Source organism: Pantherophis guttatus, chromosome 5, assembly GCF_059756535.1.
Source record: "Pantherophis guttatus breed Tessera chromosome 5, ASM5975653v1, whole genome shotgun sequence".
Lineage (NCBI taxonomy): Eukaryota > Metazoa > Chordata > Lepidosauria > Squamata > Colubridae > Pantherophis > Pantherophis guttatus.
The window spans coordinates 92,056,820-92,076,473 of NC_142067.1; the positions used below are offsets into that span (position 1 = coordinate 92,056,820).

The 19,654-nt window shown below is 39.9% G+C and overlaps 1 protein-coding gene across 1 annotated transcript; it reads right to left on the reverse strand.

Moving 5' to 3' along the window:
* Nucleotides 1–7,727: 7,727 nt before the first annotated feature.
* Nucleotides 7,728–19,654, reverse strand: RGN (regucalcin). Its single transcript, XM_034431399.3, has 7 exons — nucleotides 19,329–19,654; nucleotides 16,095–16,262; nucleotides 15,635–15,817; nucleotides 13,418–13,633; nucleotides 11,114–11,245; nucleotides 8,921–9,075; nucleotides 7,728–8,029 (listed from the first exon to the last, which is right to left on the reverse strand). The coding sequence occupies exons 2-7, from the start codon at nucleotides 16,255–16,257 to the stop codon at nucleotides 7,979–7,981; spliced, it is 900 nt and encodes a 299-aa protein (XP_034287290.1). The 5' UTR covers nucleotides 16,258–16,262; nucleotides 19,329–19,654; the 3' UTR covers nucleotides 7,728–7,978.

The following is a 19,654-nucleotide window of genomic DNA, read 5'->3' on the forward strand; positions in this document are numbered from 1 at the left end:
TTCTTTGCATACCAGCCGCGCGATTGGTCTGCTCCGACAGTTCGGCTCCTCCTCCTCCTCCTCCTCCTCGGCTCGAACCTGGCGGGAAATGCCGGCCGAAGCGCAGGTGTCAATGTGGGGCGAGAATCGGGAGGCGTGAGTTTACAGCAGAGGTCTTCAAACTTGGCAGCTTTAAGACTTGTGGACTTCAACTCCCAGAATTCTCCAGCCAGCATAGCATAGAGTAGAGAATTCTGGGAGTTGAAGTCCACAAGTCTTAAAGCTGCCAAGTTTGAAGACCTCTGGTTTACAGTGTGTCTAAATACGGTAAATGTGGACTGCATGAGTCGGGATGCACGTCTGCAGTGCAAAAAAGTCAGGCAGGCAGCAACCCAGGCTGATTTCCGAATAAGGGACATATGAAGATCCAGTTCGGGATGTGTTTTCGGGGGCTGATTCTGTACCTGTTGCTGTCTCCCAAATCAACGTGCTGAAATCATCTGAAACAGGGGTCTCTAACCTTGACAACTTTAAGCCTGGTGGACTTCAACTCCCAGAATCCCCCAGCCAGCAAAGCAAAGCTGGCTGGGGAATTCTGGGAGTTTAAGTCCTCCAGGCTTAAAGTTGCCAAGGATGGAGACCCCTGATCTGAAGGCTCGTATATGAAAAACACAGAAAAGCTCTCAGGGACAGGGAGAAAAAAAAAAAAAGCTAACTCGTAGAGCCGTTACTGTCAAAGCTTCAGGCAAAGGCTTCTGTAGTATATGAATTGGCAGGGCTTGTGTTCGCAAGGCACACTTCAATTTACGTCATTTATTACTATTATTTTTTAATGCCCTTGAGACTGGAACTGTGGGCTGTGATTGTGCAATGTTCTAAGGTAATAGTGTGGCTGAATGGTTTGCATAAACACGGAACCTACATTCCTTATGAAAGTGGGGGAAGGGAAAAATTGGTTAGAAATATCTGGATCAGACATCACTGTCAATTTTAAGATGAGTGGATTCAGATCCCAGAATTCCCCAGCCAGCATGTTAAAGTTGACATGGTTGAGAAATACTGATCTGGTTTGAAATCTTTCCGAGTATGACTATATAAATCTTTATAAAAGTGTGTTAAAGTTTGGCAGATTATTTAAGATTTTCCTCTGTAAGGGAGGGGGGAGGAGTTCTTGAGTATGTAATGTGTATCCTACTTCAGTAAGAGTGCATTGGCTTGGAAGTCATTTGGACATCATTCAGTACGTCTCCACTATTGAATGACCTGAAAGACCTCGTTAGAGATTGTCATGGAGAAACTCTATCTAGGTGGTTGGTAGGAGTCAACAACAACACTTGATAGCATGTAATCAATTAAAAATTCTGTGTGCCTTACCCTGGCACCATGGGTAAGACACACACATGGGACAGATCCTCTGTTCCTTCCTCTGGAAAATCAGCCAAACTTGATATATCAGAAATGCAAAAAGACCTGCAGATATCCAGTTGGAGAGGGAATGGACAGAGAGGATCTGGTAGGAAGGGGAAAAGACCTGTGGGGACACAAAGGGCGGTAAGCGGAGCATGGGGTGTTTTGGGGGTGGGAAGACCTTGGGAGGCCTTGGGAGGCACCCCATGCTTTACTTGATGACGCATGCAATAGCACTAGCAATAGCACTTAGACTTATATACTGCTCATAGTGCTTTACAGCGTTCTCTGAACAGTTTAGAAAGTCAGCATATTGCCCCCAACAATCTGAGTCCTCATTTTACTGACTTCGGAAGGATGGAAGGCTGAGTTAACCTTGAGCTGCTAGCAGTCAGCAGAATTAGCCTGCAATACTGCATTCTAACCACTGCGCCACCACAGCTCTTTTACATATATAGTTCATGGCAGTTCAACTTAGAAACCATAATTGATATGACAGATCTAGTGGAAGGATCTATAAATAAATAGAATCAAGGAAAAAAACAGTGGGAAGAGCTTGGGCGATGATGTGGCTCTCCATTTTTAATGTGCCATTTCCTCTACCTCAGTCTGTTCTCAAAAGAGTAGATTAGATTGGCATCTTTTCCAAATTGCTGTTGATGAACCCATTTCCGTCGTATTGAACAAATTATATAGTCATACATCATTTCTAATTTGAATTATTGAGCTATTAGTACGTATAGCACTTATAAGAAAAATGTAGGTGTAAAGCTGCTATTCTTTAGAAAGACATAAAAGTAGAGAGCAATGCAGTCTGTCACAAAACAAGTATGTACTACATCATCCAGGTTCACCTGACTGGAGGACACAAATCGGTAAAGTGACTTTGAGGAAGTGCTGTCAGAGACTCAAATTAGCATTAATTCTAAGCTGCTGGAATGGAACAAGGGCTGAATCACAACTATGCCTGAAAAAGAAAGCAAAAATTTCAATGCTCATGATTTTTAATCACAAACTCATGATGTGATGCTGGGGGGAAGAACCTGGCCTCCTTACCCACAAGAATTCAGAGCAGCCATGAGAATCATACTAAAACTGCCTGCAGCTCAATGATTGGTTTCTCAAGATGTGAGTCTTGTCAGCACAGAGCTATTAAGAAACCTCTTCCTTGTCATTCATACCATGGTCAACGAGACTTCCTGACTAGCATCTACTGTATATTATGCTATAAAACTGTAGAAGGCCATTAAAGACCTAGAATTGCAGGAAACAAACAAGTGATTTGATAACCCATAATAGTAAAGACAATTAATCGTAAAGTCATTAACTTACTGAGTGACTTTGGTCAAAGTAGAATTTTAGGGAAGAAAATGTTCCTCTATACATTAGGAGAGTGTGCTACAACTCTCAACCCTAGGCCAGTCTTCCCCAAGTATGATATTAAAAAGATTAGTAGAAACGTATCTGAAGTAATGGGACTAGAAGGGGGTAGAAGCATTTAGAAAATGTGAATGTAAATGGTTTATTAAGGAGAAAAATTGCATTGATTCATTTTTGCAAAATGAAAAAAAAATCTTGTGCCTTAGAGATTAATTGCTGTTTCACTAGCAATTGCTTGTTAGCATTTTATGATCTGTAATTCATGGTTTAGCCAATTATGATTTGATAAACCATGATTATGTAGATTGTGGTTCAATTAATTGTATGAATATCTATTTGAACATAAATGCTAATAGTAACAGCAAGAGAAACATGCTCTACCATACAATAAACTAATAAGATATAAGGTGACTTCAGGTTAATTCCATCAGACTGAGCTATAATTATAATTGCTTTAGCAGAAGTTGGTGATACTATCTAGCAATTTCAAGTGTATATCCAAAGAAATGAAGGGAGAAAGCAAAATGCTTTCTGAATTAAGGTTTCAAGTAGCAAAATAATGATTTGAAAAAGTTGCAAACATTAATTTCACAAGCATCAAAAACAAGACGGAAGCAGTTATGAAAATGATGAGCAAAATTATTTAAAGATTAAAAAACAAGGAAGTGCACAGCTTCCTCATTTTTGTTTGTGCCTAAATTGCTTTAGCAAATTGAATTAGCTGGATTGTTATATAAATTCTCCAATATCACATTTGGAATGCATTCTCTTTGCACAAAATGGTAATGTGATTTGTTGGATTATGGTTCAATAGGATATGAAACTCAACCACTCTAGCTCACTCAGTAAACATAGTTAAACAAATATTGGCTTTGTGCAATGTGGGAACCTATTTGTATAGAGCCAGAGAAAGAAAATCCTCTTGATGGCATAGCATTCAATGGGAATGTTCCAAACCACTCTCTGTTCCTAGTTTACCAGGGAGAGAATTTAGAATGTGTTATGCTGTACAAGCTCCACATCCACTTCAGTAGATTGCAAGATGACTGTCATACTTACTGTATTTTTGGGTGTATAAGATGGACCCAATTTCTCCCCCTCAAAAAATGGGTGGAAATGTCTGTGCTTCTTATACAGCGAATGTTGCCAAAGCCCCACCCACCCTCCGGGAGGCAGAAGCTTTGGCTTCTACCTCCTGGCAATTCGCCTCCTTGCAGCAAACAGCCTGGTCAGCTTCAGCACAGCCTGATTTAGCACGAGCAGCTGATTGGCGGTTGGATCTGCCTCCTGGAATACTGCCTTTCAGCTGTTCCAGACTGCAGGGATCGCCACTGGCCATCACCGCTGCTGCTTATTGCCACTTCTGTGTGTCCCATTTTTTACTTCCGTGCATCCTGTTTTCAGCCTCTGAACACCCCATTTTCGGCCTCCACATGCCCCACTTTTGGCCCATTCCAGGCGGTGGGGATCGCCACCGCCTATCCCCCCACCTGGAACAGACCAAAAATGGGGTGCACAGAGATGGCGCTAGGCGGCAGCAGCAATGGGCAGCAACGACGGTGATGGGCGGTAGCAATCCCCACAGCCTGGAACAGCTGATAGGTGTATTCCAGGAGGCAGATCCAACTGCCAATCAACTGCTCCTGTGCTGAAGCTGGCTGTTTGCTGTTTGCTGCAAGGAGGCAAATTGCTGGGAGACAGAGGTAGAGGCAGATTTTTTTTTCTTATTTTCCTCCCCAAAAGCTAGGTGCGTTTTATAGTCCGGAACGTCTTATAGTCTGAAAAATACGGTAAATGAGAAGGAAAAAAATATTTTATTGATAAAATCATACTCTTCATATTCTTCAGGGAAATATCCTGAGCTTACTTTGTAAAGAGAGCTGCTTGGACCTGGTGCATCACTTTGGAGGCCATAGGTGAGTGCAGCCCGTGCATTTGGACAGGATTTTATAGGTTGATCATGCTAAATGAATCACAAGATATGATTACTTATCTAATAAGTGCAGATTTGATAGTAGCTATTCAAGTTTCTTTCAGGAATGTGAATAGCTTGCTCCCAGTCACCTTGGAGTCAGCTTTTTCTTCCCTCAGGGTTGGGATTTAGGACTTTTAATCTTGAATATTTTAAAAATCTTAAAAATCACAATCATTTTTGTCACCACTGCACTAATCCAAAACAGAATAGGTTTATGATTAACAAAGATATTGTGGGCCATTGGTTGAATTTACATGAAGCAGTGAACTGGAGTGCTATGTTTGGTGTACTTGTTCAGACGCTGGCCTAGTAACTAGGAGACTGAGTTCTAGTTCCACTTTAGGCATGAAAACTGAATGGGTGAATTTGTGCCTGTCACTCTCTCTCAGTCCAACTCACCTCGTTGCTGTTGTGGGGAAAAGATAGTACAGGTACTCCTCGACTTACAATCATTTGGTCACTAATTCATTCAGATGCTTGGCAACTGGCTCAGATTTATTGCAGTGTCCCGGGTCGCTGGCGCTATGCAAACGAGTAGTAAAGGTAAGTAGAACCCACCCCTGCCTTAGTAGTATAGACCAATATATTGGTTTTAGCTTTAATAATAATTATATATTTTGTTTGTAAAAGCAAAGGCCATGATAGTAAAGTTATGCATATTAATCAACATTAAAATTTCCCCAAATTATTTAGACATACTTAGTCTATGGAAACTTGCTACTGTAGACTGAGTCTAGAGATACAGCCCTTCAAGAACAGAGCTAAAAAGAAAGGTTGATTCCATGCCAAATTGTTAATGTGCAATTGTCCTGCAGTACTTGGAATTTTAGAGGAATCCTCTATTTATAATTGATTTCCCATTGTTTCTTCAATCTTTTCACCCTTTTCTTCAGAAAATGAAATGGTAACGAATTATGAGTTTTTAATGTGCCATACTGTAATTATTGCATTTTCACTGCCAGGGAAAGGAGAGATACCTGTTGGAATTTTTCTTAGGTACCAAAGTCTTAGATATTTGTATTAGATATTGTGAGAACAATCAGCTTATTAATATCAATAAACAATTAACATTTAAGAATATTCATAAAGTCACACGTTCAACATATCAAAACATAAGACCTAAGATAATTAATGGAAAATAATAATAAAGAAGCCATAAGTAATTTATACTCAAGGCAGTGGCTGGTTTGGTTAACTTAATTATGAATTACTCAATATGGTAATTTAAATAATGATTGATTCATAATTATGTGGTTAATACTTTGAATAATACACTGAACCATAAACTAACTATAGGCTAAAATGTGATTCAATAATTTGTGGTGTGGTATGCAAATACAGACATTAAAAAAACTGTTTGCTAATATGGTACAGTAATTCTTGATCAGACTCTTCAACTTAAATTGTCTGCAGTGGTATTATAAATCTGAAAGAAAATGGGATATAGTTATTTTTTAACATTAATAATCTCCTTAAATGATTGGTTAATAATTAATTAGTTTAAAGTGTTAGAAATTAAAATAATTTATTATCAATAATATCTTCACTAAATGATCTGTATGTCTACAATACTTACTTATAATAGGATGGGAAAGTGTTTTTATTCAGGCACAGATAAATAGGAGTATCTAATGTAGAAGAATATCTAAATTTGGAATATCCAGGGGTGATAATAAAGTAGGGTTTTTATGTGTATGCAACATCAATGTGTGAACAAAGGATGGAGCTTGATTGTACTGCCACACACACCATCTCTGCTGTTTTGCTTCTCCCACCCTCCTCGCTGCACTTCAACGCTGCTGTCCTGTTCAACTATGAACAGGATCATTTCTGTTCTGTTATCTAGATTAGGGGTATCCAACCTTGGCAACTTTAAGACCAGTGGACTTCAATTCCCAGAATTCCCCAGCCAACATGGCTGGGCGGAGAATTCTGGGAGTCAAAGTCCACCAGTCTTAAAAGTTGCCAAGGTCGAATATGAAGAAATGAATGAAAATATTCCGAAATGTGTATATGTAGGTATGTATTTATAAATTGTTAAATTTATTTGTCTCCTATCTCGCTATGGGACTGCTGTAGGCAACTTAAAACCATAAAAAGGAAGAAATGAAAAGAGTGCAAACAAAACAGAGTAAAATAATAGAACAATATAATAAATAATGAAAAAGAAAATGAGAATCCATAAATATGATAATCAAAAAGGACGGTTGCAGAGCAGAGAGCAAGGGGGGAGGGGGAGTCTGTTATCAATCCAGCAGCCACTTACAGCATGGAACTTCTCCATTGGGTCCCCAGTGAATATACTAATCATCCCTTTTAGAAATGAGCCAGAAAAGTTCAAATTTTTATTCTTGTGGTTCCCCAGCATAGAAGATGCTCTCTAACCATGGCGAGTAGCTGCTAGAACATGAACCAAAAAAATGTGGGGAAAGAATTGTGAATTGTGGAATCTTTACCGCCAGCATGTTCTTACCTCTTTCCTGTAAATGGTCAGCAAGAGACCTATTTGGGGCACACATTCTCTGCACATAACCACTTTTGAGTGCCAGACTGAAAGGGGCAGATGATGGCTAATGGAGAAGGATGGCTCCTTTTGACTGCATTCCCTGCTTCCCCCCAAAGGTTCTGACTCTGAACTCTGAGCTGGGTTGTGAAGGGAGCAACATGTGATGCATATGTTGGGGCCAAAGGGATTGTAGAAACGTCTGCTAGAATAAAAATAAAATATCTTGGCTAGAAGGATGGCCAATGAAAAGGGAGGGAGGGAGGGAGGGAGGTTGATAAAAGTGAAGACAATAATAGCTGATACTGGATGGGATCCACTAAGATGGGAAGGTAAAAGTTTGTGTGTCTGCAGAGAAAGTCTTGTGGATGAAATAGAAAAGAAAGGAGCAGAGTTGGGAAAACAGGCAGCATGTATCTGTTATAGCTAAATATTCATTGGCTTTTCAATCAGTAAATTGATAAATTCACACATATACAATAATTATATATTTGAAACTTTATTAAAAATATTGATTTAACAGAAAGGAAAAACATTTTTTTACTTAGCTATAATAAAAAAGCAAATTGGGCACAATTCAGATCTGAATTCATGGCTTGGGAGTTTTTTCCTGTACTTGTTGGTCGACCATCCTTTTATAGCTTCTAAAAAAGAGACAGATAAACTGTGCAGTGATGCAATGCTGTCATTTCCTTCCATCCTTGTTTTGATACTTGCGTCTTCAAGGGTATGTATTAACCTGCATATGAATATGGTGGGATTCCTTTCACCCCAAGGCCAGTAATCTGTTTTTAAAAAATGAGGATATGAACATGATACTTTCAAAATTGTCTCATCTTTCCTAATAAACACAAAGCATTTATTTCAAAAGCAAATATTTGCCTGCATATGTTCATTTGTTTAATTAGATTTGGAGAGTTTCTGACTCCCAGATAACATTTTATGCCTTACATCCAAGGACAAGACACAATAACACAGTAAAAAGAAAAGAAAAAAGAACCACACAAAACATCCCAAAAATCCAACAAAATAACCATCAGGAGTTCAACAGCCGTTCTAACCCTAAACCCAAAAGCAAAGCTAGGTATCTAAAGACATAGCATTGAATCTGAAATGCTCAGTTTGATTCTTCACAATACCCAAGCTGCTTCTTTTTTATATACATTTTTTAAAAAAATCATATTGGAACTTTACTTTTGTTAAATATACTTTTTTTAAATGAATGCTGTTTTTTTTTAAAAAAAAAAAAGAAGAAGATGTTAATGGAAAATTTAGCTCTTAAATCAGTCAGTTACAGAGATCAATAGAAGAGAATATTTGTAAATCAGGGTTGAACTGTGAGGTCCTTGACTCTGAGCTTGGTTGTTTTCTTGCAGACTTTTCACTACTCAACTAGTAACATTATCAGCGCTCTCCCCTCTGCCCTCTGCCTTAATGTACTGATGATGCCTAGTTGTGTAATGAAATCTCTGCAAGAAAACAACCAAACTCAGAGAGCACCAAGGACCTCACATTAAATCAAAAATGCTGGAGGTGGGAATAAACATTATTAGAATAGCTGCCATCTTGACTTTATTGATCCCCAGATGCCCCTTGGTTAAATTAATCAAATGCTGCCCCCCAACCACCGTATCATGCATATCATGATTTCAAATGCACTGTAGCTCTCAGATTACCTTGAAAACACCACCAGCCTGTGGTTGATGTATGAGAGACGACTCATCCAGTCCAGTAGAAGCTGAAGTGACAAACAGTTCTGAATAATCATATCCACCAAAAGCACAAGAAGTTGTATTGTCTACAGGCAGCTTCACTGTCTGAATTCTTTTTCCTGTTAAAATAAATCAGGTTGTTTCCTTAACAAAGGGCAGCGGGTCAGCAGAGTGGAACCAGTACATTTCCCTCCTTAAATTTGGAAAAAAAAGTAAACACCCATCCACCATAAATGAGGGCGCAAGAGCCTCAAATGGCGAACAAATCTGCAGGTTACACACTCCATCCTAAAGAAATAAAAGATAGGACCTAATGCTGGAAAAAAGAACTTCATAGTCTTTGCAATTTTTCGAAGGCAAAATACTGATTGGATTCATTGTGCATGAATGTGATCCATTTGTAGGTCTTTTGAATCAGTTGTCTGATTGTTCTTTCACTATGGAAGGTAGGAATATTGTATGCTGTATGCCAGACTACAGAATGGGATAACTCACCATGGACAACTCGCCACAGGACAATTTAACAATTTAATTTAATTATTTAAAATAAATAAAAAAATATTTTAATTTTTGACATTATTTTATTCCGTCCTTCCTTTTGCATTGTCCCTTTAATGATTCTACTCCACCATTTCTTTGATATTAGTGTAACTCTTGTCCCACAGCGAGTTGTTCCATGGTGAGTTGGCTGGGGCTAGTTGTCTGCAGTGAGTTGGCCATCGTGAGTTAGCCACAGTGAATTGCATAGACCCTCAGACAATTTATTTATTTATCTGGCAAAGTCTACAGAATCTCACTGGGCACAGAGAGGACTTTCAAATTCTTTGATCCTTTTACCTGGCGATGTCGGGGATTGAACCCAGGGCTGTTTGCACCTAAATCTAGCTTCTGGATCACATGCAGGAAGGCATGACATTTGTGGGATGACATTATCACACCAATCACTGAAGGTTTTCCATTTCCATTAACAAGTAAACTAAAGTATGGGCTACTTTGCATTTCAGATGAGATAAGGTCTTTTTATACATTATATGTTATAATCAGAGGTGGGTTCTAATTTTTTTTACTACCGGTTCTGTGGGCGTGGCTTATTCTTGGGTAATGTGACTGGGTGGGCATGGCCAACTTTTTTTTTTTACTTTTACTTTTAAAAGCATTTTTTCTGCAACCTCTTCAGAGGTTGTAGAAAAAATGCTTTTAAAAGCTTCTGACAATCAGGCAAATCTGCTGGGATCGCCAGAGGCTTTTAAAGGGATTTTTTTTTCCTACAACCTCTTCAAAAAATCCCTTTAAAAGCCTCTGATGATCCAAGCTGTTGCCTAATTGGCAGGGGCTTTTTTTCTTTTAAATGGCTCTGACGATCCAAACTGAGTTGACTAATCGGCAGAGGCTTTTTTTCTTTTAAAAGCCTCTGGTGATCCCAGCAGATTTGCCTGATCGTCAGAAGCTTCCAAGAGTATTTTTTTCTGCAATCTCTTCAAGCTTCTGCCGATCAGGCAACTCAGGATCATTAGAGGCATTTAAAAGAAAAAAAGCTTCTGCCGATCAGGCAACTCAGCTTGGATCGTCAGAGGCTTTTAAAGGGATTTTTTGAAGAAGTTGTAGGGAAAAAAATCCCTTTAAAAGCCTCTGGCGATCTCAGCAGATTTGCCTGATCGTCAGAAGCTCTTAAAAGCATTTTTTCTACAACCTCTGAAGAGGTTGCAGAAAAAATGCTTTCAGAAGCCTCTGACAATCCCAGCTGAGCCGCGCGATCATCAGAGGCTTTTTTTTTTAATTTTTAAAAGCATTTTTTCAGCCGTGTAGAAAAAATGCTTTTAAAAGTAAAAAAAGGAAAGCCACTGATGAGGTGGGCGGGGTACGTGAGCAGCAACTGGGCCGGGGACCGGTTCGGGGGCTTGGCCAGCCAATCTTATTACCGGTTCTCCGCACTACTACAATTTTTTATTACCAGTTCTTGCGAACCAGTGTGAACCGGGAGCAACCCACCACTGATTATAATATATAAGCATCTCTACATGAGCAAAGGAATGTTCTGGAACTAATAAAACACACATATTGTGTTTGCTCCAGATCCCTTACACCAAACAGCTTGATCTCAGGGAAGGAATGTGGACTATCAGTGGATTCCCCAGCCCACTCCCCACAATTGCTAACCTGTTTCAGGATCTATACGGATTACCCGTCCTCCACCAAAACAGGCCACCCAAAGCTTCCCCTCTGTATCAATACACATCCCATCAGGAATGGACTCTTCCTTTTCCAATTTGTACATGCTCCTGCGGTTGCCTGAAAAAAGCCATTGAAAGATATTACATGCTAAGCCACACATTTGCCAAGTAATATTTTTACAAGAAGAAATGCAAAGGGAAACATCATAAATTTATTTATCTTGGAAGGAGTCCTTGGGCTCATGCTGGAGAATATTCTAAACTGTAAATCAGAGTCTTAGGGAACCAGGCTTTTATTTGTAATTCAATATTGTAGCAAAAAGATGGCTAGAGGTCGACTTCTCCGAATTACTGACATTATCTTCCAGCATGTATATTTATTTTAAATGAGTAAGATTAACTGAACTATATAGTTAGGAAAACAAATATGGATAAGAAACATGTTTTTGGATATCAAGTTCAATTTAGCATGGATGTGCTGTATCTATGAAAATGGATCCATTGAGCTGTTCCTGAGATGGGGAGATCTAGATGAATGTTTTCTCCTCATAGCTATGTTATTTATTTGTTTGTTTATTTAATTCTGATGCCACCCATCTCTGGGTGGCTTACAGACATGTTACTGGGCTCACACAGTAGAATCCCAACCCATCCACCTAAAAGAGGATAGAAGTTTTTTTCCTCATTTTTTGATTTTTTTTCCAGAATAATTTATATTGGTACATTTGTTTTGATTTTTTTACATTTTTACTTTTATAGTACAGAATTTGTACTTTTTTACTTTACGTTTTTACTTTTATACTACAGAATAAAACAATGTTATTATTGTAAGCAATCAAAAGATAGAGACGGCAAAATAAGACTTATATTGATTGCTATATTAATAGCAAAAGAGGGAGAAGAGATAGAGCAGACATGACACCATCAGCTCTGAAAGGGAAAAAAAATAGAGCAGTGATATTAGTGCTTATTGCTTTCTTTATTAAAGAGTGCAAGTTTTATTATGGCTGCACCAAGCATCTTAAAGAGGCCTATCACAAAATGCATAAGTGAAACATTCCTCCTCAAAATATTAAAACACTGAATCTTCTGAAAGGCTCAGAATAGCTGCTTCAAAGGCTTCTCCAACTGTGTGCATGTGCATGCTTGCAATGACACTCTACTGTGGCTACCAGTGAAGTGAAGCCATTGGGTGCATGAACAACCAGATGGCCACAGCTGGGGAAACCTTTAGAACCAGTCACCTCACACTTCTGGGGTTAAGGAGTTGCAAGCAGATGTGTGTTATGTTGTGCTTTATGTTAATGTTGTGTGGTGTGTCTTGTAGTGTGGTGTGTTAATACACACAGATTATATTTCATCCCCTATCCTTTTGGGAACAGAAAACTATGTTGCTGAAACTACAGTCATTTGTAATACGCCCAATAAAAGTTAAAGCTGTGTTTTAAACATGTAAAATCAATTTGAATTTTACCTAAAATTACTTGTGACTCTAGGCATTCTACTATAGTAGAATGTGTGTATTATGCAGGGGTGGGCTGCTGGGGGTTCACAGGGGTTCGGGAGAACCTCTAGCTAAAATTCTGTGCAGTTCAGAGAACCCTCAAATCCCACTCCTGGCTGGCCCACCCTGCCCCACTCCACTCCGCCCTTCCCACACGGCCTGTTTTGGATGCAGCTAAGTGCAGGGCGCACATGGAGGCTGGGGGAGGGTGAAAAACGGGCCTACCAGAAGTTCAGGAAGGCCAGAAACGAGCCCATTTCCGGCCTCCAGAGGGCCTCCGGAGCCTGGGGAGGCCGTTTTCGCCCTCCTGGAGGCTCAAAGAAAGCCTCCAGAGCCCAGGGAGGACAAAATGCCCCCCACCGCCATGGTGCAGAAGGCTGACTAGGCCACACCCACCATGGCCATCCCCACCCAGCAACCAGGCAGAGAACTCCTTGCTATAATTTTTGAAGCCCACCCCTGGTGTTATGTGGGTGCACGTATGTGTGCACACCCCTTCAAGTCAGTGCTAATTTCTGTCAACAGCCTGGATTAGCCCCTACAGTTTTATTGACAACATTTCAGAAGTGCCTTGCCACTGCCGCCTTCTTCCTCGAATGGAAAGTGACTGGCCCAAAGTCACCTGGTGGCTATGGGCCTAAGACTACAACCCATAGTCTTCCAGTTTCTAGTCTGGTCCCTTAACTACTACACCAAGAGTGGGAGAGAGAGAGAAAGCAACAATTTTAAAATGATGATCAAAAATCAACTTTGGTACACATTTCAAAACATGGAAAGCAGGCATACAAAGCTCCCCGGTTTGCAGGTCATAATCAAAGGCATCAACGTGGTACGAAAGGCTGTCGATGTAGAAGAAGGTTCTGTGATCCAGAGACCAATCCAAACCGTTGGAAATGTCCACCTTGTCAAAATGTTTCACCACAGAATGGTCGGAAAAGAGAGTGTAGAGTGAGCCCTGGTGCCGTTCAACCACCGCAGGACGAATCTCCTGAGACATCGTACCTATGAGAACCAGAGAGTTAGCAGAAAAAGATAACAAAGCACCACAGAGACCAGTCAGCTTATTTTCTTCTCAGTGGCCTGTCCATAATAAAAATACAAGTAGTCCTTGATTTACAGCAGTTCATTTAGTGACCATTCGACATTACAATGGCATGGAAAAAAGTGATATATGACTATTTTTCACACTTATAACCAGTGGTAAAATCTAAAATTAGTTACTACCGGTTCTGGGGGGGGGGGCGAAGAGGTTGTAAAAAAATGCTTTCAAAAGGCTCTGATGATCCCAGATGAGTTGCCTGATCGGCAGAGGCTTTTTTTCTTTTAAAAGCCTCTGCTGATCAGGCAACTCAGCTTGGATCATCAGAGCCTTTTGAAAACATTTTTTCTACAATCTCTGAAGAGGTTGTAGAAAAAATGCTTTTAAAAGCCTTTGACGATCCCAGCTGAGCCGCGCGATCAGCAGAGCCTTTTTTTTTTTACTTCTAAAAGCATTTTTTCAGCCGAAGAGGTTGTAGAAAAAATGCTTTTAAAAATTAAAAGAAAAAGCTTCTGATGATTGTGCGGCTCAGCTGGGCATGGGGGGGGCAGGGATTTTTTGCTATCAGTTCTCCGAACCACCCGCCTCCATCACTACCAGATTGGGCATCTGGTCCAACCCGGGAGCATTTCATCCCTGCTTATAACCATTGCAAGATCCCCATGGTCACATGATCAAGATTCAGATGCTTGGCAACTGACTCATATTTATGACGGTTCCAGTGTCCCAGGTTCATGTGACCATCTTTTACGACCTTCTGACAAACAAAATCAACGGGGAAGCCAGATTCACTGAACAACCATGTTACTAACTTAACAACTGCAATAATTCATTTAATAACTGTAGCAAGAAAGGTCATAACCTGGGGCAAAATTCACTTAACAACCATTTCACTTAGCAACAGAAAATTTGGGCACAATTTTAGTCATAAGTTAAGGGCTACCTGTATGCATATGATGTTATCCTTGTACAGCATAAATATGAAAACTGAGCCTGTCTTTTAATCTTTCAATATATATAAAATTCAGCAGTTAGGTAAGGAACAGTGCTATTAAACTGAAATCATAATCAAATTGGAAGACATATTTTAAACTCCACAAATCCAGAGGAGTCTTGTAGTACTTTTTCAGACTGTGACATGTTTTATTAAAAGAACTAAGCTCCCATGAATGGTAGCTCATTTAATCATATGCAGGGATTGGATAAACTACAGGATTTAAACCAGGATGAGGTGGGGAGAAGGGAAGATGGGTTTGTTATACAGAGATAGATTACTTGTGAGACAAATTACAAGTACTTTGTAAATTAACAATTTAATGCCAAACAAATATTTGCTGACATTTTCTGTGGTGCTGGATATAGTCCCTGGTTGAGAAAAAAAAATGTACTAGGAAGATTTTAAAATTAAAAGAACTGATTTCAAAATACAAGCTACAAGCCAGTTAAAAATAAGTTTTTATGGACAAAAGAAAAATGCACACATATCCATTGCTTGGAACTTGGTAGGCAGATAAGATCATATGCACACACCCCAGCAAGTAACTATAATAGGGGGAGGATTGATACAGCTCCTGAACATCAGTGTGAGATGATCAATGAAATTTGCAGCAAACCACAGTGACACCAAAAGGATGTCACAATGACATTTTCCTAAAACGTTCAGTTATATGACTGAGTCTTATAGTCTGATGCAAGTACATAAGCCACAACATTTGACTTAGACATTGTCATACATTCTTCATCATTTGCCCATCCCATCCCTCAAATAACCCAGGTGCTTAATGGTATGGAAGTATAAATGTAGGACCTCATTTTATCCTCAGTAAGTCAGCCCCCGCTATGGAAGGAGCAGCAGATATCAAGATTCTACTACATGGAACTAGAAACTATCATCTTACAAAGGATACAATTTGTTGAGAAAAAAATGAATATTTTTTTTATAGACTGAATTAAGACCTAGTTACCTGCAACTAGTCTTCCTGCAGGATCCACTTTCCCATCATTGAATCGGTTGTTGGGTTTTTCGTTCTCCACATCAGTAATGGTGGTAACGGACTTCTTTTTCCAGTCAAGAGCTGCAAACTGGGTTCCCTGTGTAATAATGTAGCCACCAGATTTACGAAGTGATATAATGCTCACGGGGGCATCTGGAAACCATATTAAGCAGATTAGGAGGGATTAAGGAGAGAAGAAACGGTAGTAACAAAAAATAATAACTGTATACCTAACAATTTTGATAACTTTCTTTTGAAAGTTATCATGTAGTACTTCAAAACAGCCAGCCTGATCCTCTACTCACGATACCATGCTGGTTTTTAGTGGTATTCAACTTTAACATGCTTCTATCACTTAAGCTGTAGAACATTAAATATTCAAGAACAAAGGTAAACATTTGGCTTATTAAAATGAAACAGTTTTACTTACCCACGGAAATACTTTGCACTTCTTTAGTGAGATAATTCCACCGACAGACCTTTTGGCCAGTTATATCTACATAATGAAGGGAATTTTCCTTTTCCTCCCATAGAGGTGATTCTCCAATTTTGTAGTTCACTGGCACAATGCATTCAACTTTGACAGACGACATTGTGTCTTGTTTTCCAAAAACAATCAAGGAATAAATGCAAATGTTACCTTAAATTGGCCAAAACTGGATATCCTTATAGACTTCAATAGCAGCTAAATATAGAAGGTCTAGACTTTTGGTTGTTCAGCTCAGCAGAATTTCAATCATTAATCTGGTGAGTTAAAGTGCAATTCCAAAAGTTTACCCAATCAGTTGCCTCTGCTTTTCCCTTGCTTCCAAAATCTCCCCAAACTTAAAGCAGCTGGTATTGCTAATCTTTATTGGCAACTGTATCTTCACAGTTAAACATTGCCAAATTCCTGCTGAATACACTTTTTGTGTGTGTTTGTCTGCCTGCAAATACTAACAAGTAGGTCAAACTTCAAAAGATCTTTGGTCAGCATTCTTTTCAAAATGCTTGCCTGCTAAGGAGAAGACAGAGAAAAAGAAAGTATTGCATACTGTTATGATGTTAGTTCAGTGGAAATGTTCTGTGTAAACGCATGAAAAATAACTTAAAAGAGGCAGCAGACATTGCACTAGAAAAAATGGCCACATGTACTGCAACATCTAACACTACTAACTATGTGATTTCATTAAGCTCAACATGTTTGCTTTCTCAATAACACTTTAGCATAGAAAAATTACGGGTAAAAACTTTACTGTGTCAAACGTATGTGGCAAAAGCTATATTGACAAAAAAACACTGAGCCAGAAGGATTTTGCAGAGATCAAGATTCAAAGGGCAAAATATTATTCTGAGTACATTGAAGTACACATGTAGTGTCTTATAAGGAACCACCTAAACCAGTGTTTCTCAACCTTGGGAACTTTGGGAACAGCCAACATGGGGAATTCTGGCAGTTGAAGTCCGCACCCTTAAAGTTCCCAAGATTGAGAAATACTGACCTAAATCAAATGTGTCTTTCACTGGGGTTATATAAGCATCCTTGGGGGCCAGCCAAGGATGCTCAGGGAAAGTGCAGCTAATATGTTTATTATATGCACTTTGTTCTGGGCCTCTGTACAGACCTACAGTATTAGCGAATTGTTCAGTGTGTCCTGAGATCCTGATCTATGGATTGTGTTATGGTTCCGAGAGTCATGCAATCACAGAATATAGGACTCTAAGATATGACTATGACTAGATGTAATGCAAATATGAGAGTCACTCTGTTGCAGAGATCGGAATGGGACCTTCAGGCTCTAAAATCAGGAGACTCAAGAGTTCTAGTACTGTATTGGGCACAAAGGGTGACCCCATGATCAGTCACTTTCTCTCAGTCCTAGGAAGGAGCCAACTGCAAACCACCCCTAAAAATAAAACTGCAGGAATCCTGGCAGAGTCTAACAATCAGGAAGTGTTAGGTATTGAAATAAGTATCTTAAACTAGTTGCTGAAGTTCTCACTTAGGTTCGCTATTGAAGGTGGGGAGGGAATACTTTGTTCTAATTGGTTGGCCAGCTGACAGCCTCCTATAAAAGGAGCCAGGCTAGTAGTTGTTGTTCTAAATAAAAATTTAGTTGTATGAACTGAATAAAAAGAGCTTTGCTGAAATCGCTCTGGCTTCGCTTCCATTCTCACCCCGAACTTAACACTTTTATATACACTGCTCAAAAAAATAAAGGGAACACAAGCAGAAGACATCCGAGATCTGAATGAATGAAATAACCTTATTAAATACTTTGTTCTTTACATACAGTAGTTTTGTGTTCCCTTTAGTTGTTTGAGCAGCGTATAAACTACTGTATGTAAAGAACAAAGTATTTAATAAGGCTATTTCATTCATTCAGATCTCGGATGTCTTCTGCTTGTGTTCCCTTTATTTTTTTGAGCAGTATATATGTAACAAATATATACTTAACAAATATATATATAGACAGGCAATCCCAACAGAGTACACATGCACAGGGCTACACTGATATCGTTTTAATGTATTTGGTATATCCTGCTCGGGAATTCTGCCGGGCAGGAAGCTTAGAATATATGAGCGCTCTAATAAAAACCAGGATTGTTTTCCATGGCTACTAAAAAATTAAATACATCGGTTCGGGCTACCATATAGCGCTGAAATCCCAACGATCAGTAGTAAGCAAAGAGGTACTTAAAACACGCGGTTTTTCTTGCCCAGCGACGGTAGCCAGACAATCCGCTCCGAAGGGGGCAAAAACGTGGAGCCCAAACATTATACACAAATATGTACATTGGACTAAAGTCTACCCCTTTAGTTCCTCCGGGGAATTAGGAGGTGTTCTAAATTCAATTATTTCTCTGCACTGCGGTGAATGCTCGTGTTGATGCTTGCCGAGAGAGAGAGAGAGAGAGAGAGCAAAACGCTGTCCTTTTTAAACCGAAGCTTTTATTCTCCGCGAGTGGGAAGCCACATAAGTGGGAGATTTTAATGGATTGTTTTAGTAGTTATTTTGATTGTTTTCATCGTTGTTTTTCTTGTTTTCATCGTTTTAATTTTTGTGAGCCGCCCCGAGTCTTTTGGGAGAAGGGCGGCATATAAGTATAATAAAATCAATCAATCAATCAATCAATCACTATTCCCGCTTTTCACTAGCGACAAATACACGCGGAGTACGAAGATCGTCCCTGCTTCAACTTTGGGGAGAAAGCGAATTGGAAGTCACATTGAGGATGGGACGCCCACCCTATCACCCATCGACCTCCAGGCTGAATCTACAGGTGAAAAGAAAGCCTTGAAGCGCCTTCCTTCCCGGGATCCCGGAAAGTAGGAACAGATGGCCTAGTTCAGGGGTCTCCAACCTTGGCAACTTTAAGACTTGTGGACTTCAACTCTCAGAGTTCCTCAGCCAGCAAAGCTGGCTGAGGAACTCTGAGAGTTGAAGTCCACAAGTCTTAAAGTTGCCAAGGTTGGAGACCCCTGGCCTAGTTAGGAGAGACTTGTGGACTTCAACTCTCAGAGTTCCTCAGCCAGCAAAGCTGGCTGAGGAACTCTGGGAGTTGAAGTCCACAAGTCTTAAAGTTGCCAAGGTTGGAGACCCCTGGCCTAGTTAGCCTAGGAGGAAGCGCAGAGAGGAGTCGCCGCCTTCGTTCTGTGCTCCCCGGGCTTCCCATGACTCACCCGCGACGAGGCTGCAGTGGTGATGAAGTTCCGGATAATCTCCGAGGACAGCGCCTGGGGAAGGCCCGACCGGCTCTCCTTCTCTGTAGGCGCTGTTGAGTTATTTTTGTTGCAATGACGCCTGGGAGCAGAAAGTATCGATTTTCCAACGCCGCGATTTCAACTTTGGAACTTATTCTTACTCCCGAGGAAGAAGTGACTCTGCTAAAGTGCATCAAACTGTGACGAAGGTGGATCCCGACGTTTCCAATCTCTGTCCCCGTCCCTCTTTTCACTAGAGACAATTACATGAGTACGAAGATCGCGCCTGCTCAATTTTGGGGAGC

What these genes read in the sequence shown, in the direction of transcription:
- RGN (XM_034431399.3), bottom strand. Translation starts at nt 16,257, where the DNA reads ATGTCGTCTGTCAAAGTTGAATGCATTGTGCCAGTGAACTACAAAATT. An exon ending in TGCAGGAAGACTAGTTGCAG is followed by an intron (nt 13,634 to 15,634) that starts GTAACTAGGTCT and finishes TGGTTCTCATAG; the next exon opens with GTACGATGTCTCAGGAGATT. An exon ending in CCGTATAGATCCTGAAACAG is followed by an intron (nt 9,076 to 11,113) that starts GTTAGCAATTGT and finishes TTATTTTAACAG; the next exon opens with GAAAAAGAATTCAGACAGTG.